Genomic DNA, 26,453 nt, shown 5'->3' with positions numbered 1-26,453 from the left:
AGAGTGCCGGGTTCAGTCTGTTATCGAGGTTGACTACAGTAGGATTTGAACTCAAGATGCAAAGAGCTGGAAATAAAATCCACAAGATATCTTATCCTATGTTTTTACAGTCTTACCACTTCACAAGCTTGGATTGGTACTTTTATTCATCAACCCCAAAGGAATGATAGGCAAAGTTGACTTTGGCAGGATTTGAACTCAGAGCACAGATGATTGGAACAAATACTGCAAAGTATTCTGTCAAATGCTATAATGACTCTTCTAAATTGCCATTTCTATTAAACAAGGAATGATACATTGTATAATGTAGTCCATGGTACCCCTAATATGATGACAGTCGTGGCTAGAGTACCTTTCATCATGATCAAAGCCAATCTTGTCTACTAGATAAGGATTGGCCTGAGACTAAACAACAACAACTGAATATAAAAATAAGACTTCATATTTGTTTATCCAAAAAATAAGGTTGGTGTTTATATATGAGTGTGTGTGAGAGAGAGAGAGAGTGTGTGTGTGTGTATATCTGTTACATGACAATGTAGATAACTGTTTAAATCAATCTTGTTATTTTCTGAAAATTTTGGTTTGATTTTTTTTCTAACAATATCTGTATTTTTGATAATTTTATGTTATGATCATAACATGATTTCAACCTATAATATCTGTTTAATAGATCTTTCCACTGTGATAGTGGTTGTTTTAGGAAACAATCTAGTTATTTGTAGTAGCAGAACTTACAAATCAATATATCTTTCAGCTCACCAATTTCGCTTCAGAAATCAATTGCCTCAAACTTTATTTATTGATGCAAACTAGTTCTCAACTTACAAGCAGATAAACAAGAGAGTGAGTGAGTGAGGTCGAGAGAGAGAGAGAGAGAGAGAGAGAGAGAGAGAAAATCTATAGGAAGAGTGAATGTACCATTTAAAGTCCTTTGCTATCTTTTCATATTCTTTGCTTTACAATCTATAATGATTTGGAAAATATCAGCTCTCTAATCAAATATACTATATATAGTTAGAGAGAAAGAAATATATAATAGCACTGAAACCCACTCAGTTGGCACACACAAGCATCACGTAAGTGGGCTAGAGTCACGAGTTATATAGTGTCACTAGTGTTTTACAGTGCTTTAGGTGAAGTAGTGAATATTTCCCTCCTCACTTAGGAGAAGAGCAGGTAAGAAAAGTAAAAAAAAGTGTCTTAATGGTGGTAAGCAAAAACAGTAAAAAAAAAATGAGAAAAGCTTTCTTTTTTTTTTATTAACCTAAGATTAAAATCTTTTGAATTAGTATAATAATATTAATTGTGTTTTAACAGGCTTTCAACTGAGGTTTTTAGGAATATATGAACCATATAGGAAATGCTTTTTCACCAAAACTGGATTATAAATGCAAGTTATCGAGATCTTGGTGTCATACCTGCCAAAATAAGAACAAAATGATAACTATTGGTTGGTCAACAAGAGATTCTCCACTTGAGAAATAGCAACTAAATTACCTTCAGACCACAGAAAAAGACATGTTGGATGATGTAGCATTATGTTTACTATATCCTTTCTATTAAAGGCACAAGGCCTGAAATTTGATGGGAGGAGTATGATCGATCACATCACCCCCAGTGTTTCACTGGTACTAAATTTATAAACCCCAGAAAGCTGAAAAGCAAAGTTGATCTCAGTGGAGTTTGAACTCAAAATGTAGTGATGGGCAAAATACCGCTAAGCATTTTGTCTATAGTGTTAATGATTCTGCCAGCTCATCGCCTTCCCTAGTTACACTATATCATCATCATCATCATCATCACATCTCCATTTTGCCGTATTGGCATAAGTTGGATAAGTCTCAAGGTGAGTGTGGGTGGGTTGGTCTGTTCTGATCGTAAAATGGGTGGACAATTTACCATGTTTAGTTAATAACATTAAAATGAGTTTTTAACTTTTATAACTTCTCCAGTGTCATGGTGAAGCAAGAAGAATTCTGTGTATGTAAACAATATTTTGTTTTTTCATGAATAAAGAAAAAAAGGTACGGAAAATTTCTCTAATATTTTGGTCTTGGAGGTAGTGGAGAGTCCTGTTATTTGTCAGTTTCAGAACTACTTGCCTTGCATATGCAGCAGCTGAGAAAACTGGCCAGTTTTGTTGCTGTGTATGTTTTACATTACAAATAGACACAAGCACAAACACACATGTACAACAGGCTTTTTTCACTTTCTGCCTGCCAAATCCATTCACAAGACTTTGGTCAGCCCAGGGCTATTGTAGAAGACACATGCCCAAGGTGGCACTCAGTCTCTAACCCTAACCCTAACCCTAACCCTGGCATCATGTGGTGGGAAAGCAAGCTTCCTTAACCATACAGCCACACCTGTGTATACACACTCACACACACACAGAGGAACACCTCAGTGCTGAGATTACTCTGTTGCTAGTTTCATGAACGTTGTTCATATGAACAGTGACATTTGTAGTCTCAACACTACAATAAATGATTTCACTTTACTTTTGTATTGAGTACTTCTTTCCTATAAGGTTAAATGTACTTGTGTTTGTGTACATGTGTGCACTCACACATGTGTGAGTGTATATGTACATTTCTATCTATTTCTCTCTTTCACCTCGCCCCCCTCTCTCTCCCTCTCTCGCATATAGCCCAGTGAACTTATAATAATAGGAACAAATGAAGATTTATAGCCTTGATATAAGTATTTCTTTATTGCCCATAAGGGGCTAAACATAGAGGGGACAAACAAGGACAGACAAAGGGACTAAGTCGATTACATCGACTCCAGTGTGTTACTGGTACTTATTTAATCAACCCCAAAAGGATGAAAGGCAAAGTTGACCATGATGGAATTTGAACTCAGAACATAACGGCAAACAAAATACCGCTAAGCATTTCGCCCAGCATGCTAATGATTCTGCCAGCTTGCTGCCTTGATATAAGAGCTGCAGTTTTCTCCTCAGTTCTCCATAGATGTTCTCGTTTTCTCCATTTTCTAAATAGGCATTCACATCCTCTGGGCTACTGATCTCTACAATGGTGCATGACTTTTCCTCCATATCCCATGCAATTATATCTGACTTGTTGTGCTTACACTGGGTTGCTGTTTTTATCTGAGTGTTTCAGAGTAGTGTTCTTTATTTTTAAAGTGTGGCTACTTTCTGTCCCTGTCGTGCTTTTGTTATGGCCTTCAGAGCAATCCTACATGCATATAGCATTGTGGACCATCTCAGCAACACTGTCATGCCACAGAGGAAGGCAGTATCTTGCAGACATTTCTGTGTAGCTACTGATGATACAACTGATATCTTCCACACTGTTATGGCACAATCAACTCCTGTCAAATTGCAAGCTGGCATTAATATCAGTGATGCAACAGTCAAGTACTGGTTCCATATAATCAATTGTACTTTTCTCCAAAATTTGTTGTCTTGTTCTTATGTTAGAAATCATTTTTATTAACCCTGTCACTCTATAACCCTACTATAACAGGAATAGGCTAAACATCATCTCTGCTAGATTCCCAGTAAAGTGGTAATTAACAACACACAGAGAAAAAGAAGATAGAGCTAATTCTGTTCGTTAGTTTGCCTGCATCGTTACTCTTGAGCTGTATATGCAACTGTTTATTTTTTTGCTCAGAGGACCAGGTGGAAAGTAAAGTTAGGTACAGGGGCCCAGGTCTGAGAGGGTTAAGAGTAGTTAGTGACTGAGAGAGTGGTGAGTGGTAGAATTGCTTCCGCAATAGTATTTGATGGTTTCCCTAAGGTGGCAAGCTGGCAGAAATGTTAGCATACAGGATGAAATGCTTAGCAGCATCTCGTCTGTCTTTATGTTCTGAGTTCAAATTCTGCCGAGGTCGACTTTGCCTTTCATCTGTTCGGGGTCGATAAATTAAGTACCAGTTGCATACTGGAGTCGCTCTAATTGACTGGACCCCTCTCCAAAAATTTCGGGCCTTGTGCCTAGAGTAGGAAAGAGTATTTTATGGCTTCCCTTTATATTTTGAGTTCAAATTCTGCTAGAGTCAGCTTTGATGGGGTCAAGCAAATAAGTACAAGTCACGTGCTGAGTCAATCAAAAGTTTCTTGGCTTTGTGTCTTTGTTCCAAATCCTCCTTATCATCATCAAAGGTGGTGAGCTGGCAGACTCATCAGTGCATCAAACAAAATGCTAAGTGGTATTTATTTCAGTTCTATGCATTCTAAACTCAAATCCTGCTAATGGGCTTGATAGAATAAGTACCAGTTGAGTACTAGGGTTGATATAATGGACTAGCTCCCTCCTCTCAAATTCTAGGCCTTGTGCTTATAGTAGAAGGAATTATTTATTATTATCATTGAAGGTGGTGGGTGGGCTGACCCATCAGTGCATCAAACAAAATGCTTTATGCTATTTATTTCAGTTTTTGTAGTCTAACCTCAAATTTCATCAAGGCCAACCTTGCATTTCATCCTTTTGGGGTCAATAAAATAAAATACCAGTTTAATACTGGTGTCAATGTAATCAACCAATTCCCACTTCTAATGTTGTTGGTTTTTTTGCCAAAATTTGAAACAATTATTATTATCCTCATCTTCATAATCTTATTTTGCTATCCAAACTATTTTATATAATTAATAACTATTTATCTTATTCTGTTTTAATATAATTTAAAACCAATGTAAAATGTTAAATTTTTAATGAGACATTTAAAAACTAAATGCAAGTACAAACAATACTAATCTTGCATGATTTATTTCTCGACACCCATGCAATGAATACAGTCTACTCCCAGGTTTGAATATGTTTCTCAGATCTATCAATAGATTATTGCTATCATAATTTTATTTTGGAAAAAAAAAACTATGCCAGCCTTTGTGAATATTATTGATTTATGTTGTTTATCTAATCAATACTGAAAAAAGTACAAGTTTCAGTATGAAAAGCTGTGCAGCAACTAGAAAATGCTCAGTTAGATTTGGATAAATGCCTTATATATAAATGTAGGGAAAGAAGAAAAAATGCCAAATAATATTAAAAAAATACCGTAAACATTGCAGAATTTTATTACTCTCAATTAATTTGTAAACAGCTCTATGAACATTCCTTCCTGAATATGAAATATATGTGTACGTGTGTGCATGTATGTATGTACATAAATATATGTGCATGTATGTGTGCGTGTATGTGTGTGTGTATTTGATATTTGTTATTTCAGACAGGCCCTGTGCTTTTAGGGATGTGGAAAATAGTTTAATCCTATTGATTGGTCTCATAACTTTCTCTTTTGTGTTTCTGTTTACATTGTGCACATTGTGCCTCACTTAGGTTTGTGCATTATCGTTATTGGTAACAATGTTAAAACCCCAAATGACAAATAAAAGTTTACAAGTAAAAATTCTTATCCAAGAATGTGTATACTCATAGGGGAATATTATGTCTGAAGATTATACTGAGTGAAATATAGTGTAATATAATCAATATTGTATCATCTTTATTGTTGTTGTTGCAAATATGATGGCAAGCTGGCAGAATTTTTAGAGCATCGGAGAACATGCCTTGTGGTATTTCTTCTGGCTCTTTACATTCTGACTTCAAATCCTGCTGAGGTCAGTTTTGCTTTCATCCTCTCAGAGCTGATGAAATAGAGTACCAGTCATGTAGTGGAATTTTATTGTATCAATTAAACCCACTCCCTTTAAAATTATTGGCCTTGTGCTTAAATTATCAAATCACTAGTTGGCCCCATGCCGTCAAAAGTGATGGCTAATTCTAGTATTCTATATATAAATATGGATGGTAAATCAAATTAATACACTTGTCATTGTTCACATATATTCACAAACTTCCCTTGTACACGCACACACATACACACATGCACTCATACAGAGTTGAAACTGATCTTTCTTTTCAGCATTGAATGTTCACCATCCCACCAGTTTGCCATCACCCATTCCTTCCTTTTTCATCTATCACCCCTTCCTTTCCCATTCATATGTTGTGACAGAAAAATGCAAGAGTATTATTATAGTAGATTATTAAAGTGATTTCCAAGGCAGCAAGCTGGAGAATTGTTAGTACACCAGACAGAATGCTTAGAGGTATTTTGTCCATCCTTATATTCTGAGTTCAAATTCTGCCAAGTCCTCTTTTGCCTTTCATCCTTTCAGGGTCAGTAAAATAAATACCTGTTAAACACTGGGGTTGATGTAATCAACTCCCAGTTTCAGACCTTGTGCCTATACTTAAACACTGAGGTCAATGTAATCTCTCACTAATTCCAGGCCTTGTGCCTATAGTAAAAAGCATTATTATGATAATGATTTTCATTTCCCTTTTTATTCAAATTCTGCTGACAGACTTTTCATCCATAATTTTCTATATCAAAACTTGAGTCAGTGATTATATTTCTAATTGACTTATCTTAAAATTTATCTTTGCTATAGTTGTATCAATATCTTTAAAAAAAAATGTGGCAAGGTAAGCTCCCACTGAGCAGTTTCAGGTGGTATGGACATTATACAGCCTTATTTCCCCTTTTACTCATAAATCTGAGGTCTTTTGTCAATGTAAATATAAACATTTTCAATGAAGTTTATGTTAAAATGGTGATGACAGTGAAATAGAGAAAGAGAATGACATAAGCAATCACAGGGAAGAGGCTGACTGTAAAGTTGCTGACAACAATAATGGGTGAACCTCTCTATCATCATCTGACCTGCTAAAAGTAGCAGTGGTATCTCTCTAAAACCACACCACACCACACCATTTTGTTTTTTCATAAAAAGTCTACATTGAACATTGCAGTCTGGAGTACACTCTACTAAAGAAAGAAAAAAAAAACAGAAGAGAGACAAGATGATTATAATTGAAGTACCTGTGATCATAGGTTACTCATCCTGGACTGACAAGGGCTAAACAACAACAAACCATTAAATTAAGTGGAATGGTTGCTTATATTTCCTGATAGCCTTAAGCTTTTCTATGAATCCTTGAATAAAATGCCATTTCATATTTCTCTAAAACATTTTGTTAATTAATAGTATAGTGGCAAATACTTATCACAGCTAAAAATGTCTATTACTGGAAGCTGCAAACTTTAATACTACAGAAAAGGAAAGGAGTTTCTCTTGGAATCTAATACTGTAACTAACACTATTTCTTATTTTTGTTCTTAGAACACGGTATACAGTGGCAAGCTAGCAGAATCATTACTGCACCAGACAAAATACTCAGTAGTGTTTCTTCCAGTTCTTTATGTCTAAATATTGCTAAGGACGATTTTGCTTTTTATCCTTTTGAGTTTGATGAAATAAGGACCAATTGAGCACTGGGGGGCAATGTAATCGTGTTCCCCTCCTCTCAAAACTGCTGGCCTTTTGCCAAAATTAGTAAAAACTAGAACACTATATTTTTAGCAGGTATATTTAGTTTTATTGCAACATGACAATTATAAAACCACAACAATTTTAAATGTCTTTTTTTCATCTTGACAGTAATAATTATGTTATACAATGTGGCGAGCATTGTATTTTTAGTAGCTTAATGTTATTTTCTGCAATTTATCGCTGACATTAATTGTCCAATTCTTAAAAGTAAAATTATTTATTTTTCTGAATTTTGTATATCATTATCTTGTCCTTTACCCAGTTAGTATGCAAACAAATAAGAGATAAAAGCAAAAGGATTCAGACAGACCAATAAACAGATAATCAGGATCAATGCATTTATTCACTGCTTATGCTATTGATTATTCATCTTCCTCAATGTACCATGAGTTCAAAAACTATTATTAATTCCATTCTATATCTACCAATAGCATAATGTCCAAATAATTACAATTGGCTTACTCTGAGATAAAAAGAAAATATCCTTATACATATAATACTTTTGTTAAGATGCTCTTACTCAATCTCTTTGTTAAATTTGGATCACAGATCTATTACACTGTTGTCGTCGCCATCGTCATCATCATCATCATCATCATCATCATCATCGTCGTCGTCGTCATCATCATCATCATCATCCCCAAGCCTGAGCATTACTGTCTCATGTCCTAGGACTCCAAGATTACAACATTTCCTTTCAACAAGACCCCAGTCCATTGCAAGGTTAATCATTCACGGCTGAGTGGGTTGAAACAACATGAAATGGAAGTGTTTCGCTCATATACAATGCATCATCTAGTCTGGAAATAGAAACCATGATCTTGTGATCAGGAGTGCAACACCCTAACCACTTGGCCTCAATCTTTCACTATTACATTATGGTCGTTTCTTTTTCATCTTTCTTTTACAATCTTTGTTTCATTACTGATTAGCATCACACTTCTGATGAATGCAAAGGTGTTCCTTTTTTTTACATATATATATATGTTTTTTTCCTTTTTGTGTGAAGATGGTTGTGTTTCTATGTTTCTTTTGCTCTATGTGCTAAAAAAAAAAGACAATGTTTCTTCAACATTTTTCATTCACTTCAAAAACATTAACAATGATTTATGCAAAAATTTGTTTGTTTCCAACCCAAATTTGTCTACCATCAGAATAATCCTGTTAGATCCTTGCTATTTACATTATCCACTCTACATGTTATCAATAATGATTTTATTGCCCTTATAGGTGGTCAGAACTTGATAACTAGTTATCATGGATTACCAGCTTTCTTTATTGTTTGGATTTAAGGAAGTAATAAATCATAAAGCCTCTAGTTTTAGACTTTCTGCAGCTGAAAGTCATCTGCTTTCCTGGCCTTCCTTTCTTTATTGTTGTCTTCAGTTACATTTCAGGTTGACTGAGATATGTTGACAACTCTCACAAATTCTTTCATATTGTGACAGAAAAGAGATTATGTTTTTATCCTACAAGTGCCAGCTGCAATTAGGGAAGCTTGAAGATAATGAACAGAATGTATTTGACAGACAGATGTCACAAGTGAATTCAAAGATACCATATTTGGGAATACAATGCTAGTAATAAAATTATCATTCACGAATCACTAACTTCTGTGGTTGAACCCTTGTGTTTCATTGAGCTAACCTTTTCTCTTTTCCTTCTACTCATATTTCTTATTACTGGTTTACAATTTGTCCTTATGATACATTTTCCACATAACATTACTGATTTTTCTCAAATGATATTTTAAATATTTATTTTTAAAATGTATTATATGAAATTAATACAAAGAAATTAATACAGGAGTGGACAAAATCAGGTATACAGTTACATATAGATGAGTTGTAGTGCACCTGAGCACTGTACACAATTATTATTATTATTATTATTATTATTATATAATATAAGTGGAATGTTCTCTTCATTTCTCTATTTCTCTTTTGGAATAAGAAATCTATGCTTCTATGTTGTTTTTAACTAATTCTTTCTATGATAAAATAATTATTAGTAATTATAACTTTTATAACTGCATGCCTACTTTTCTCCCACCCTATATATAATACATATTATTTAGCTTACATGTCATTTTAGATGGTAAATATATTCCCTTTAGACTGAGATTTATACAAAGCTAACCATTTGAAATTCAATGTTTTGTAAATGTAATCTTTCCTCTTACAGCATGCTACAGCTGGAGCACCTCAGCCTTACCGACAAGTCCTCCTCCAGCAGTACACCCACAGCTTCACCAAAGTCAGCACCAGTAACACCCACACATGACACTACTAATGGAGTTGATGTGGGCTATCGAGATGGTAACCAACGCAGCTTCTTTGAAGGGTTGCTTGGGTGTCTGCGTCCTGTGTGGACAATTATCGGGAAGGCAGCCGCTGCTGAATTTAAACAGCAAGGTATGCAACATTTCATATTTCGTTTTCTTTATTTCAATTATATTTTACAAAGTTTTGAGTTCTTTTTGCTTTCTCCATCCAAACTATTCTAAACTGCAATGAAAAACAAAACAAAAAAAATAATAAAATTTAAGTAAGTTTTAGTTTAAAGGCCAAGGAGCTGAATAATACAAAGGAGGAGAGATGAGTCAAGAGTGGATGTGGAACAAATTCAGATGTGATCTAAATATGTTGTGTAGTTTGCAAACTTTGTTTTATACATGTGGCCTGGCCCTCTGTTGGTTATGATGATGAGCATTCCAGTTGATACAATCAACCAAACAACCTGCTTGTGGAATTAACATGCAAATGGCTGAACACTACACAGACATGCATACCCTTAACATAGTTCTCAGGGAGATTCAGTGTGACACAGAATGTGACAAGGCTGGTCCTTTTGAATTACAGGTTCTGTTCATTTTTGTCAGCCAAGTGACATATACACATACACATATACCTATATGTGTGTGTGTGTGCATATGGGCTTTTTCCAGTTTCCTTTTGTCAAATACCCTCGTAAGGCATAGGTTGGTCCAGGATATAAGAGGAGACATTGCATAAGGTGCTATGCAATGGGAATGAACCTGAAACCACATGGTTGAAAAGTGTGGCCTCACAGTTGAGACCAAACAACCTTGTTTGTGCTCATACATACATATACATACACATGTATAAATTTCTGTATCTGATGCAAAAGTTATGATAATCTTTCCTTTATTACTTGATGCAAACCACTGTTCAAATAAATAAACAAAAGGCAATATCAATATTTCCATAAGATCTTTTTACAGTACTTATTAAAACATTTCTTCATAAAATTTAATTTAACAAATTCATTTTAACTGCTTATTGAACCATTTCATAATATCAAGAACTAAAGGAAATAATTTTAGTCTAAAAATCTTCTTAAGAAACTTTAATTTGATTTGTAAGTCATTACAGTTTAATTAAGTTGTAACGTAAATTAAATTATGGAAGTCCATTTTCAGTCATTTATAAACAAAAAGGAATTATAGAAAAGGATGTTAATTCATCTAAAACTCAAGTCAGATGCTTTTTTTTTCAATTAAAAGGGAGATCATTTTAGTACTGATAACTAATATAATAGCATTCCATACCAAAGAAAACAAATGCATTCAGAGATATCCATAATACTGTAAGTTCAGATGCTAGCTCTTTGTTTTTTGGTGTAGGTTTCATATACTTGAACAAAATACAAAAGGTTTCAAGAGTTTGGTAAAAGTGTATATTCACTAAACAAACAAAAACTCCACACAATGGATAATGTGTCATACAAAAGAAGTTACAAAGTGTGTGTGGATGTACATATAGCACAGGAGTGGCTGTGTGGTAAGTAGCATGATTACGAACCACATTCTTCCGAGTTCAGTCCCACTGCATGGCACCTTGGGCAAGTGTCTTCTACTATACCCTCAGGCCGACCAAAGCCTTGTGAGTGGATTTGGTAGATGGAAACTGAAAGAAGCCCGTCGTATATGTGTGTATATATATGTGTGTGTGTTTCTGTGTCTGTATTTGTCCTCCCAACATCGCTTGACAACCGATGCTGGTGTGTTTATATCCCCATAATTTAGCAGTTCAGCAAAAGAGCCTGATAGAATAAGTACTAGGCTTAAGTCCTGGGGTTGATTTGCTCGACTAAAGGCGATGCTCCAGCATGGCCACAGTCAAATGACTGAAACAAGTAAAAGAGTAAAAGAGTAATATATATAATTTACAGGGTGTGGATCCAAAAGCGTAATACAATATATTAAGATAGATTAAAGATTGATTTTCTTTTTTTCTTTCTTTTTTTTTTGTATAAAATGAATACAAATCGATGTAAATAAGAACAAACCACCAATTCTGAAGTAAGGTAGGATCAGAGACCTCACAACTCTGACCACCTTCTTCAGTCATCATTTGCAAACTCAGTTCTCTAAGATCGCTTCTGATCAGTTTTGGCTTTGACTGAACCTTGAAGTCTTTAGCTGATCCATCTAAGAGCTAGAACGTTCTCCTCAGTCAGAAATGACATCTTTAAGGGCTATCATTAGAGTAAGAGGTTAGGGGTTTCCTTTTGGGTTACTGCTTTAGGTCCTTATATATTTTTCCAAAATGCAGCTACTTCTCCTTACCCTCTCTTTTTATTCACAACGTTGGTGTATTTCATTTTGAATTACTGGAAAATTTTGATATTTTGAGTAAAAGAAAAACCGTTTTATTCAATACATTTGTTTTTGTTACAGTCATAATTTCAAAGGAAAAAAATATTTAAATTTCTGACTTTAATGGTTATTTTTTTTTAAAACTTGATTGGCCAAAACTGAGGTCTCCTATCAAATTTGGTAATGGTTAATGACACATAGTAGTGCCTAGAAGACTGCTGCAGTGTTTTTGTAAATGAGGTATGAAATATTTCATGAAGTCTGTGCATATAACCAGCTGCTTTGTAATGTGTATAGCAGATAACCTTATCAATAACCAATTTTTAAATCTGAGGATAGATGTCTCTTTGTGAGGATTTTCAGCTTCCTGCAAACCTTTTGTTTGGACTATTTTTTTTTTAGTTCTCTTTCGTAGGCATAGGAGTAGCTGTATAGTAAGTAGCTTGCTTACCAACCACGTGGTTCTGGGTTCAGTCCCACTGTGTGGCACCTTGGACAAGTGTTTTCTACTATAGCCTCGGGCTGACCAAAGCCTTGTGAGTGGATTTGGTAGATGGAAACTGAAAGAAGCCCGTCGTATATATGCTAATATATGTGTGTGTGTGTGTGTGTGTGTTTGTCTCCCCAATAGCACTTGACAACTGATGCTGGTGTGTTTACATCCCCAGTATTTCAACAAAAGGGGCCGATAGAATAAGTACTAGACTTACAAAGAATAAGTCCTGGGGTTGATTCATTTGACTAGAGGCAGTGCTCCAGCATGGCCACAGTCAAATGACTGAAGCAAGTAAAAGAATAGAAGAATTTCTCCAGTCTCCATCTCCCTCCTATTCATCTCAGACAATGGGGTGATATTGCTACTTGTAGCTTTGGGCCAGTCTTGTTCTGAAGGGAAAGACCTTTGGTTTCTTGGTCATATCCAAAGCTATGAATGATGTTGCTTTGCAATCTTTCTAGCTGCATACTGCTAGTATTTAGGAAGATAAAGTGCAACATTTTTTTTTTTTCAGTAATAGTGTCTTTTTTGCAGTTGATAGAGACATGATTGATATGATCCTACCGAAGCATATTCCTGAGTGTCTACCTACTAGTTAACGCTCCTCTTTTTCTGTAACACTACTGTGCATTTAATAGATTTTATTCTATAATACTTCTGTTTGGTTCCTCTTTGACACTAGAAGAACAATTCACCTTAAAGTTCAATTTTCAAGCAATATTTTACTAATAAAATTCTCATTTCTCTTGAAATAAATTAACAATACAGAATAAAAATAAATTGAAAGTTAAAAATTAATCAATATCAAAAACACATGTCATGTAATTTGAATTGTTTGTTTTAGATGACTGGGAAACTCCATTTGAGAATATCACTGATCTTCAGTGGCTTGGCAGTGGAGCCCAAGGGGCTGTGTTTTTGGGCAAACTCAATTCAGAAGAAGTTGCAGTTAAAAAAGTCAGAGATGTTAAAGAAACAGACATTAAAAATCTACGGAAATTAAATCATCCTAATATTATTTCGTTTAAGTAAGTTTTTTCTCCTTTACTCTTTCATAATTATATATTTTATTTATTTATTTTTAATTAAGCCTGGCCGCTTTGTTTTCTGTGTTATTATGAAGGATTGCTTAATTTTGCTTCTTGAAATTTCTAAATGCATTGAAACTGTTTGGTCATTAATTTTGATTGGAGCCAAATGACATTTGTGAAAGACATGAACATTGCAATTTTCCCCTCTCCTGTAAACATGAATCTGTGTGTCTAAACTATGATAATTATGAAAAATTATTTTTAGTGTAACATATTAATAGCAGCATCAGCGCCAAGCAGTGATTAAAAATAAATAAACTTTTAGGTTAGTTAAAATATGTCTGTGGGATATTTTTGATTCTAAAGGTAACTTCTCTGTAGTTACTGTGGAGAAAAAAATTTCTCTCTTATGATAAAAGCTGTAAAAACACCTTATCTGCTCAGTGCTTCCATCTAACAGATCCCTGATGGAATTTTCTGTCTTTTTAGCCTTAGTAAGTGGAAAATACTGAAGAGAGATAACCATTGGCAGATTCAGTGCTGTAGCTTTACCAGAAAGCATTTAACATTAGTGACTGAGTTGCACTAGTGGCCTGCGTGGATGGAATAAAAATAGGATCTCTCTCTCTCTCTCTCTCTCTGTATATATATATATATATATATATGGCTCAGTGGTTAGAGCGTCGAGCTTACAATTGTAACGCTGTGAGTTTAATTCCTGGACCAGGCTGCGTGTTGTGTTCTTGAAAAGACACTTTATTTCACGTTGCTCCAGTTGTGACATCACTCATTCCAAGCTGTATCGGCCTTTGCTTTTCCCTTGGATAACATTGGTGGCGTGGAGAGGGGGAGGCTGGTATGCATGGGCGACTGCTGGTCTTCCATAAAACAACCTTGCCCAGACTTGTACCTTGGAGGGTAACTTTCTAGGTGCAATCCCATGGTCATTCATGAAAGAAGGGGGTCTCCTCATGTATATATATATATACATATGTATGTGTATATATAGCTTGTCAGAATTTGTATACTTGAAGCTCTTTTGAAGGAGTTTATTTTACATTGATGACTTAAGAGCCAACCTAGAAAAGTGGCAAAGGAGGAACAGCTCTATCAGTTCAAGAGAGCCCTACTTTATTATTTATAGTATGATAAAGATGGGAATGATGATTGGGATATTTCTTTATTTACCATAGACACACATACAATCAAGTAAAACCAACATTGCAATGACAGAAACAAAATTTTACTATTGTAGTAAAACAAAATGGAATCATCAGCCAAGTTAATTTCAAGAACAAAATAAACAAGATTGTGATCTTTATGAATGTCCCCAAGGATAAAAGAAGTTTAAGCAAAGACAAGCAGTTACAATTGTTAATTGAAACTATGTTGAGGAATCATTTCACTAAGAATTTATCACCTTTTTAAAGAGCTTCCTCTCATAAAATACTATTTTGTTGTATATTCTAAAAGTAAACAATTTGGAGAAATTCTTTATCTCAAGAATGTCATAAAAACATTGTTACATTAAAAAAAAAAGATGATTAATATTTTTGCAAATGTTTGAATTTTTTTATCAGCTCAAAAGATTTTGTTATTGTGATTTGATTTGATTTGTCTTATTTATATATATATATATCTTATTTTTCATTACAGAGGGGTTTGTACCCAAGCACCATGTTTCTGTATTATAATGGAGTACTGTCCTTATGGGCAACTTTATGAAATTCTACGTGATGGAAAAGAAATTCCTCCAGCACTTATATTAGATTGGTCTAAGCAAATTGCAAGTGGCATGAATTACCTTCATTCTCATAAAATCATCCACAGAGATTTAAAGTCACCAAAGTATGTTTAAATTAATAATTCTTTCAAATCTCTTTCTTTACTCCTTTACTTTACTCTTATATTTTTAAAATTTCATCAAGATCTTCCAAATTTTACTTGTAATGACAGATACGGAACTTTTAAAATTATCCATCCATAGGTGCAAGTATGGCTGTGTGGTTAAAACGTTTGCTTTGCAACCACATGGTTTCAGGTTCAGTCCCATAGCTCCAAACCAACCAATGCTTTGTGAGTGAATTTGGTAGATGAAAACTGTGTGGAAGCCCATTATGTGTGTGTGTTGTGTACCTTTTTATCTATGTTTGCCCCATACACACTCTGCTTGGCAATTGGTGTTGGTTTGTTTATATCTCTGTAACTTAATGGTTCAGCAGAAGAACCCAACTGATTAAGTACCAACATAAGGGGTGACTTCTTTGAATTAAAACCTTTCAAGGTTGTGCCCCAGAATGGCTGTAGTCCAATGACTGAAACAAGCAAAAGATAAAAGATAGAGCCCACAAACTATTTCATTAAAAAGTTCTTGATTGAAGACGTTTTCATTCTAAATCACATTTTCTGGAAATATATTCAGCTAGTTGAATTCTATTAATTCTATTAATTAAAATATTCAAATACAAAATATAAATACAAAAATATAAATAACTAGAATACAACCACTGAAATAATTTCTTTCAAAGTTTTGTTGATTCTTTTATCCGGTCATCAAATAAAATACACACATACTGAATAATTTTATTTTGATGGCTTTTATGCTTCTCTCAAAGAATAAGTTATTATTTGTATATTTAATCCTTTAGCATTTAAGCTAACTATGTCCAACCCAAATATTCTACGTGTTTTATTTTCAACCTGACAAGATCTAGCCTTTCACACCTTCCCTATAATGTCATCCTAAAAATAAACAACCACATCGTCGAAATCTCAAGGCTGTGAGATAATCTAGGATTAATTCAAAACAATGTAAATGAATAAGCATAATCTGAATGTTAAAGGGTTAAATTGAGGATAACACATAAAAATAATTTAGAAATATTCTTTTTGCTTGTTCTTGATTATTTGAATTTGTCTGTTCTTCTCAAAGTAAATGTGTATATTTTATTTATTTATTTCAGTGTTCTTGTTGCAAAGAATGATGTTGTGAAAATCTCAGATTTTGGAACCAGCCGAGAATGGAATGAGAAAAGTACAAAAATGTCCTTTGCAGGCACTGTTGCTTGGATGGCCCCTGAGGTTATAAGAAATGAGCCTTGTTCAGAGAAAGTTGATATTTGGTGAGTAGGTTTTGAAGTTGTGTAAATTTTGAATTAGTCATTGCACAACACTAATTAGGCTATTGTATACTTAAAAACATGCATACATACATATGTGTGTGTATATGTTTGTATATGTATGTATGTGTGTGTGTGTATATATATATATAGACATATCATCATCGTCATCGTCATTTAATGTCCGCTTTCCATGCTGGCATGAGTTGAACGGTTTGATTGAGGGCTGGTGAGCCAGAAGGCTGCACTAGGCTCTAATCCAATCTGGCAATGATTTTACTGCTGGATGCGGGGCCAGTCAGGCAGTACTGTCATCATCTATGACAATGACTTCACTTGCATCAACAGATCTTCGCAAGTGCAGTTTATTGCCCAATGATCGAAGCATGCTTTTAAATGGGCTGGTTATGCTGTACTGGCATAGGCCACGGTTACAGTCTCATACACACATATACATATATATATATATATATATATATATATATATATATATATATATATAATATATATATATGTATATATATATAATATGTATGTATACACATGAAGGCATGTCACCTAATACTTAGATTGTTGCACTCACAAGAATAAGGGTGACAGTGATTTTGAATTTTAAGCCTGCTAACATTTGAAGAATTATCTGATGAAGGCTAGAATGCCAAAATTTCAAACTCTCTGTCATCTCCTCTTGTAAAAGTTTAATAAACAGGAGCTCTATTAAAACATGCTGAGTAATTTTTCAGTGTAATATTAAATAGTTTTTATATATAAGTTGATAATAAAAACAAATATTAATGAATATTCTTGTTTTGTAATTGATTTTCTCAAATTTTAACTCCGTGGATATGCTATACTTTGAAAAGTGACATATTTTAACTGTACTTTTCTATTTGTGAGTGTGTTTATGTGAAAGCGCATGGCCTAGTGGTCAGGGTGTTGCACTCACAATCTACCAATTGTGGGTTCAGTTCCCAGACCGAGTGGTACGTTGTGTTCTTGGGCAGAAATACTTCATTTAACATTGCTCCAGCTGTAAATAGGAAACCCTTTGATGGACTAGCCTTCCTGTCATGCAGAATATTGGCCACCTTGCCTAGCCCAGTAGGGTGGCATCATCGAAAAGCTAAAATGATGCAAAGCACATTTTGGCCAGCTATATATATAACAACACCCGATAATCTAAACTGTCACATGATCACATGATGTGGGTAGATGGGTGGCTGCATGTGCACAAATGTATATGAAATATCTTTAATGAAATCTGTTGAAAGAAGTTATTTGTATATTAATGTGTCTTACTTTCTCTGTACCTCAGGTCGTTTGGTGTTGTTTTATGGGAGTTACTGACAGGAGAAATTCCCTACAGAGATGTTGATTCCTCTGCAATTATTTGGGGAGTCGGGAGCAACAGCTTGCATTTACCTGTGCCATCTACTTGTCCAGAAGGTTTCCAACAGTTATTGAAACAGTGTTGGTAAGTTTCTTTTAAATATTTCTAAATATCATACATGCTTAATATGGATAATTTTTCAGATTTGTTTTTTATTTAGCCATTGTTACTGTTGATATTCATGCAGATTGTTCTATTAGCAACAATATGGTTGATAGGAAAACACATAATACTCATAAATTTTTACTAGCAATACTGTTCTAAATTTTCTGTGCTTTCTGTATGTATATATATATATATATATATATATATTATATATATATATATAGGGAGAGGGGGAGAGAAAGAGATATGTGTGTAAATGTATCCCACCACACATGCTCATATTATAAACCCCTTATTACTCAAGGTTAACCTTGCATCAGCCCCTGTATGTGAAAGTCTGAGGAATATTTTTTTGTGGAAAATTGGTTGTTGTTCACATTTCCAAACGTCCCCTCTCCATACTTCTTATGTTATCCAAGGGAAAACCACTGACTTGGGCTGGAACAACTTAGTACTAGTGTCATTCCAGGGGCTGCTGTCAAATGCAAAGAGCCAGTGTAGATAGCACAAAGCACCCTGCCTCTTGCTCTAATAGTTCCACTAATTCTCCACCCCAGATTGGTACTTTTGTATTGACCCCAGAAGGATGAAAGGCAAAGTTGACTACGGCTAGGTTTGAACTCAAATCGTAGAGAGTTAGAATAAATATCAAAAAGCATTCTATTTAATTCTCTAATAATTCAACCAATTTAACATACATGTTGTTTTGTAAGTTACTCGCTGATCTCATTAGTGCCATGTAAAAAGCACCCAGCATATGCTGTAAAGTGGTTGACATTAGGGAAGGCATCCAGCCATAGAAACCATATCAAAGCTAACAGTAGATCTTGATACAGCTCACCAGATCCTGTCAAACTCTCCAACCTATGCCAGCGTGAGAAATGGATTTTGAGGATAATTATCATGATGACATATGTTTAACAATCAAATAAATATCTTAGTGCTGAATGAAGTAACTTTTTTCTGATGCAGTAATATTAATTTTGATTTTAATTTTAAATTTTTTTCAACTTCAATAAATTACAGGAAAGCCAAGGCTCGTAACCGTATGTCTTTCCGGCAAATTTTGATGCATCTAGAAATTGCCTCACCAGAACTGTTGAATTTTAATAGAGATGATTTCAAAGAAGCTCAGGTAAGAACAATTAACCATTAAATTGCTACATTTTACTCTAACAATATTCATAATAATAATTGGAATTTACAGAAAAACAAAAGATGAAGACAGGTGTATAAACAACAAACAGGTTTATTAGTTTAACACACGGGAAGGTGAGAAAGTCTTTTACATTTTGAGTCTATGCTTTTTCTCCATGAGAACTACATTAAGGATAAAATGTCTGTGGAGTGCTCAGCCACTTGCACATTAATTTCATGAGCAGGCTGTTCCATCGATTGGATCAACTGGAACCTTCATCATCATAACCGACGGAGTGCCACAACAATCTATATACACATTTCGACACTTAAAAAACCCAAATGTTAGTTTGATTATATTTAAATACCTTTATGTTTGTTGATATTGTGTTTACATAAATTATATCATATATGTTTTGTCTACAGATATTCTGGAGAGAAGAAATAGCTGAGCAACTACAAAAGTTCCGTAGTAAAGGGTCACATATACCTCAACTTGAGGAAGATTTAGTTCGACGGCGGAAAGAAGAATTAAGGTAAGTGATTGCATATTTTATACTTATATATATAACCGGGCGTTGTGAGTGTTTATTGAGCGAAAACACCTAAAAGCTCCACGAGGCTCCGGCAGGGGTGGTGGTGATCCCTGCTGTACTCTTTCACTACAACTTTCTCTCACTCTTACTTCCTGTTTCTGTTGTACCTGTATTTCAAAGGGCTGGCCTTGTCACTCTCTGTGTCATGCTGAATATCCCCAAGAACTATGTTAAGGGTACATGTGTCTGTGGAGTGCTCAGCCACTTACACGTTAATTTCACGAGCAGGCTGTTCCGTTGATTCGGATCAACCGGAACCCTCATCGTCGTAACCGACGGAGTGCTTCCATATATAATTTTAGTTTCAAATTAGATTTGACTAAAGATGATAGAAATGAATTTCAGTAAAATTTATCCCCTTGTGCTATTTCTTCAAAAGTTTCAAAAATAATTATCACTTGAGGAAGGTAAAAGTAGAAGGGGGAGGGTGCTTGCCTCGTAGTGTGTCTATCAAAAAGTAGATGGGAGTGGTAAAACTGATGAAGTTAAATGGACCTACACTAAGTATACTTTTCTAAATAGTAGGAAAGAAACAGGAACAGGACACTTCTGATGCCTTGGAGATGGCAGAGTAATCTGGGACATTTTGTGGAGGTTTTCCCTAAATTATCCTCAGTGAATTGTCCTGCTGTTGGAGATTCTATTTATTTATTTTTCTCTGAATTCTATTTTTATATCTTTTGTTACATCCTTATTGTTATTGCTTGTCCTTGTGATCTCCACCTTTTTTATGTGTTGTGTTTCATCCTTTAATATTGTCTTCATTGTCTTGGGCCCATGTAGCTAATAAAAGAAGTCATCCTCACTCATCATCATCATCATCATCCTCATTATTATTTGTTTTACTGTGATTGGATGTGCTGTGCTTCAGTCTCAGTTTTGCGGATTTTTACCAAGTGAAATTGCATAGAAAATTTTTTTATTTGGACATTATACATAAAGAGGTCAGAATTTAACTGACTGTGTTTTATATGTATATATGTATGTATGTATGTATGTATGTATGTATGTATGATGTATGTATGTATGCATGCATGCATGTATCTAAGTGTGTGTATGTATGTATGCATGCATGTATGTATGTATGTATGTATGCATGCATACATGCATGTATGTATGTATGTATGTATGTATGCATGCATGTATGTATGTATGTATGTATGCATGCATCCATGTATGTATGTGTGTATGTATGTATATATGCATACATGCATGTGTGTGTATGTATGTATGTATGTTTGTATGTATGTATGTATGTATACGTGCATGCATGTATGTATGCATGCATGCATGTGTGTACGTACGTGTATATATATATTAGCTGATAAATTTCCATCTGTGATACAAAAATTTCTACTGCATTGAATAAATAACATGGCTTTGCAATGCAGAAATGCTTCTCCCTCTATAAAAACACAAGCAAATATGAGCACATTGGATCAGACATGAACATCATAGAATCAATTCTCTATTGCCTAGAAATCCTAATTTTTATTATACCATGTAGGAAAATCTACATGGAAACATTTAAATGTGTTCATGTCTAAAATACACTAACAATCTAGCTAACAAGAGTGATAGAAACTATTTTCAACATTCAAACATACCAGCAAGTAAAAATAAGCAAATAGTATACCATATGAAATAAAATATAGATCTATCTCTTTATAACATTTATGTAGTAATTATCTATCTTCTCTAAGCAGTAATTTCAGTAATTAAATTATTATGTCTTCAGATTTTCTGAAAACATGATTATCTATTAGTGAGGATAAAGAATACCGTATATATTAACACTATGGATTTTCAAATTCAAAAGCCTTACTTCATAAAATTTGAATCTTGGAAGTTTTTGTTTTTTTTCATTCTGAGGTATTTTATTATAACATTTTTGTTAAGCTGCAGAGTAGGGAGTGATAGATAAGCATGGAAGCGAGGAATGAGATCAATTTAGGTTGCAGATCTGTAACAGAGATAAACGTGAGCAGAGAAGCTGACGCTCTGAGAATTGTAGAAGAGGATATATTTTAACTAGTGTGTTTATAGCTAAGTGTGGAATACAGTTAGAAAATACATTAAAGCATAGGCTAGTTTAAGTCTATAGCCAGTCAATAGCTATAGTCTCAGAGAAATTAATGCTTATCAGAAAACAGCATTTTCACCAAACTGTCTTGAATATGTTTTGCATGGAGGGTACACTTTCTTAGATAGGTTTCTAGTACAGGGTGCATTATGAATTTTATAAAGGCTGAAGAATTATTTGGAGATGAATGAAATGATAATAGAATTACACTAAATTAGAGTGGTGGCTGTTGTGATTGAGCACCAAGGCAAGATGTCATAGAATCATTTAGTATATCATTTAAATATTTTAATTAAACTAGGTAATCAGGGAACTGGAAGAGTATAACTGCTGTTTGAAAGTAATATGTTGCATGTAATAAAAATTAGAAATAGTAACAGAAACAATCTTATTGAAACACTTGTGTAGTAGACATGGTCCATTGCCTAATTAAATAAAGCCACCGTCTCCTTTCAGTAGCTTTAGAGGAGTTGACACTTGCAAGCACTTAGACCAAATCTCTGGTCTGAAAATAATTTCATTCCTTTTCTGCCGCTAACTTTGGAGGAACTGAAATAAAAAATTAAAAACAGTAAAAACTAATGTATCATCAAGGGAATTTTAAATGTTATCTTTTGTTCAGTACTTACTTGTGAAGTTTTGCACAATGATCTTCAATATTATGACAATTGCATTGTATATATATATATATATATATATATATATATTATATATATATATATATATATACACATACACACACACACAATGCAAGACCTACTATACTATTTTGAACTCGTGATTTATAATTTATTGATGTTTGAACTCCTGAAACCCAAAATTAAAAATTTACACCATCTCTAGCGTAAAAGTAATGACTGTATGAATAATGATATTTTAAATGAGATAATGAACAATGATTTATGAATGATAGCAATTTTGCTGACATAGAGACAGCAATTACAGCAAAGCATATTGACATGGTCATTGAAATTCAGCAATAATTTTATATAGATATCAAAATACATTACAGTTGTGGTTGTTATTTAGCTTCAGGTCTGCCCTGATTGAACAGACCTGTGATCGAAGGTTTTTCCAGCTGTGACCATCACATCTTTCTTTTCCTATATCTGGAGCTATACTGCCCAACATATTGTTCTTCACAGTATTAATGACTTAACTGCAAGTCAAAACCAGAAACTTTGTTTTTAATATGTATACCATAAGTAAGTACTGTCTCAAGTCCTAGGACCCATAGGACCAGTTGTTTGGTTTTGATGGTGTATAAGGGACCAGGGACACCAGTTCTTCACTGGATATTCCTTTACAGCTGAGTGAACTGAATCAATATGAAATGAAGTGTTTTGCTCAAGAACACTATGTATTGCCTAGTCCAGGAATTGAAACCATGATCTTGTGAACATGAGTGCAGCACCCTAACCACTAAACCATGCACCTTCACTTATGTATGTTATGTAATATGTCAGAAACCATCCCTCTCCAATATCAGGAATGAGCTGAGTATAGGAGAATGGGGCTAAACAGCAACAATCGCAACATAAATATATTATTGCTCCAAAACAAAGCTATGGAAGACTAGAATGGTTTATGCAGTTGTTATTGAGTGTGTTATTGATTAGATATAACACTGTTCTGTGGTTCTGAGATAGAACCGTATCAAGAATTTAGACTGACATTTTTAAGTATTGATTCTTATTTTAGTATTAAAACATTCCATGGATCACATTGCAGAGAAGTTTTTGATGCGAAATATTTTTCATAAAATCATGAAAAGTTTTCTGTGATTTATTGCAATAAATTATGTCTTTTACGATATATATTCTTTTCTATAATTAAAACATACATAACTAATTATATCTTTGAGATTTAATCTGTTTTCAAGTTGGTAGAGAAATTTGATATTTCAACCTGACTTCCTACTGAGTTCTATTATTATATAGCTTAGAAATCGATTACAACAATTGGATCAAAATATTATTTTAAAATATGTTAATAATAACAGCATGCCATAACTGTTTGGGACACCACTGGTACACCACTGAAGTCTCTATTTTCATGTGGTGAGAAGTCTCTAGCTTGTATTATCTGGGCCCATGAAACGATATAGGATCAGATTTGAAGTTAATGAAGCATTCTTAATCATACAGTATCACTCATGCTTATGTTAACTAACTGCACTATTCCATTTTATTTATTTACAGTTAAGTGAACTAATACATTAGAACTTAAGTGCTTTTGTTCGGTCACAGCAGGGCACTGGTGACAGAATATGAATAGTTAACTCATTGGTTGTTGTTAGGATGATATTCTCTAGACACACCCAACTGCAAGTCACAAACCTTTTATGATTATGTTATGGATTATACAGTCTCTGTGTTTCACTTAATTTTGAAAATAATCATTAAGACAGTGAATTGAAAGAACTTATTAGAACATTGGATTATATACTTTGTTGGTATTTGTTCCAGTTCTTTGAGCTCTGAGTTCAAATCCCATCAAAGTCAGCTTATTATTTTTTTTTTTTGTCATTTTGGAGATTGACAATTAAAGTACCAGTCCAAGACATAGTTTGATGGAAATATTAAAGCATAGAACTGGATGACTTGTAGTGTATATTCTGGCTTTGTACAGTCTGAGATCTAAATCCTGCCTAGGATACAATAGTAGTGAAGAAATCTCGTCTGAATGTACTAAGGAAATAAAGCAAAAGCACCAATGTCTACTGTTTTCATTATTTGAGTTGGGACAATGTAAGATCAGAAAGCATTCAGTAGATAATTATGATGATGATGATGATGGGCAGCAGATTTAAGGAGATTGGGAAAACAACTAAATATTATTTGGAAGGTTTTAATATAAGTATGAACACCCATGCCAGCCTGGAAAATGGATGTTAAACGATGATGATGATTTTAAAATTGGAAGATTTGCATCATAAAACCAGAGGTGATCTCATGTAGTCACATCAAAAGGAATAACCAATAGGCTCATAGCTTAATGGCTTATTTTATCAAACAAGGTCTTTGGCGTATACATTATTGAAAACCATTTTGTTTATAGTACTTTTATTGTTTAAAGGTTATTTTTAAAACGAACATAACAAGCTTGTTCAGTTGATTTACTAGGAACTGAATTTCACTCATGCTCACAAATTTATAACGGCTTGGGTCATCTCTAAATCTTTTATTTGTATTTTTAAATTGTTACACTTTTGTGTTATAGTCTTTCCATATATCATCCTGTGATGCACCTGAATACATCCACAGTGATGTTTCCTGAAACCATTAGGTGTTTGAGCTATTTCAGCATCAAACACCTTCAATCAGGTAACCTAACTGCGGTTGATTAAGCCCCCAGCTTGTGTCCTGCTAGGATTACTTCTGGTAGAGCTTCCCCTTCCAGGGCTTGTATCTGCTGATTCACAGTAACCTTGAAGCAACCTGCACTGCCTCCACAGTCAACCTGATGGCCTTCTGCTCTCTGGCCCCTATGATGCCAAGTATTATAAACTATCTTATAAAAAGTTTTTTAAAAAAATTGAATTAAATACATTATATTCTGTACAACATGTTAGAGTAAATTAATCACTAAGCTGATTTTGCAGTATTGTTTTCTTAGATACCTATATTAGATACCTATATTTTTTAAAAGGCATGCATCTTAAAAATACCTTGGAAAGTAATATAGGAAATAGCCTTTAACTAATGAGAAAATCTGGAAATTATTGATGCAAAGCTTAGCTCAGCACAACTAATAAACTAATTTAAGTGTCCTAAGAGATGGAAAAGAAATTCAATAGACAGTAGTTCAAAACGTGTTGGCCTTTAGCTTTAGTTTTTAAGCAGTTTGAAAGGTTATAATAAATTTATGACTTATTTTGTTTTGGGGTTTTTTTTGCTTATTTTTTCTTTTGCAATGATAATATTTATAAAGAACACTGATGAAATAAATTGATACCTTCTTGATACTTGAAAATTAATGTCAGCAGTAATACTTGATAAATTTATGTTGTCTGTGTTGTGTTAGAGCAGCAATATCAAATAAATATTTTCTAGTCTGTGTAATTTTTTTATTTTAAATAATGTTATTTGTGAAGACAATTCTCATTTGTGAAGAGAATATTCAAATATGCCATAATTTATTGAATTATTCCTTCAACATAGTAATGCTTTTTCATCACAGGCAATCAATCCAAATAATAGTCAGTTTCAAAGCAAATTATCTGCATACCTTTAGGAATCATTTATCAGTTTTGACTGCGTAGTGTAGTTTTATAAGAAATAGGCTACTGACATGGTATAATTTAAGTACAACAAGCTAGTTTGAAAAGTTCTTTTTGTTTTTTTTACCTCCTTTTGTGTTTTTATCATTGAAGGTAATTGAAAATTCTCGGCTCTTAAATCATTGTTTTACTATGTGTGGTTTCAGCACGAATGAAACTATCACATGCTAGTTAAAATGGCTGCAGTCACATGTTAGATTTTTATATCTAATATCATG

General features: G+C 33.9%; 1 protein-coding gene across 4 annotated transcripts in view; it reads left to right on the top strand.

Moving 5' to 3' along the window:
- LOC115215016 (mitogen-activated protein kinase kinase kinase 13) overlaps nt 1-26,453 on the top strand; it is a 183,184-nt gene that overhangs the window by 114,919 nt on the left and 41,812 nt on the right. For all 4 annotated transcript variants that reach the window (XM_029784137.2, XM_036505483.1, XM_029784136.2 and 1 more), the window contains 7 exons: nt 9,560-9,789; nt 13,337-13,520; nt 15,180-15,371; nt 16,487-16,645; nt 17,958-18,116; nt 19,164-19,272; nt 19,701-19,810. In XM_029784137.2, the coding sequence (XP_029639997.1) occupies nt 9,560-9,789; nt 13,337-13,520; nt 15,180-15,371; nt 16,487-16,645; nt 17,958-18,116; nt 19,164-19,272; nt 19,701-19,810 (1,143 nt within the window). The remainder of the gene's footprint in view (nt 1-9,559; nt 9,790-13,336; nt 13,521-15,179; nt 15,372-16,486; nt 16,646-17,957; nt 18,117-19,163; nt 19,273-19,700; nt 19,811-26,453) is intronic.

This window comes from Octopus sinensis, linkage group LG8 (genome assembly GCF_006345805.1).
Source record: "Octopus sinensis linkage group LG8, ASM634580v1, whole genome shotgun sequence".
Lineage (NCBI taxonomy): Eukaryota > Metazoa > Mollusca > Cephalopoda > Octopoda > Octopodidae > Octopus > Octopus sinensis.
This window is presented reverse-complemented; position numbering and strand designations above follow the sequence as displayed.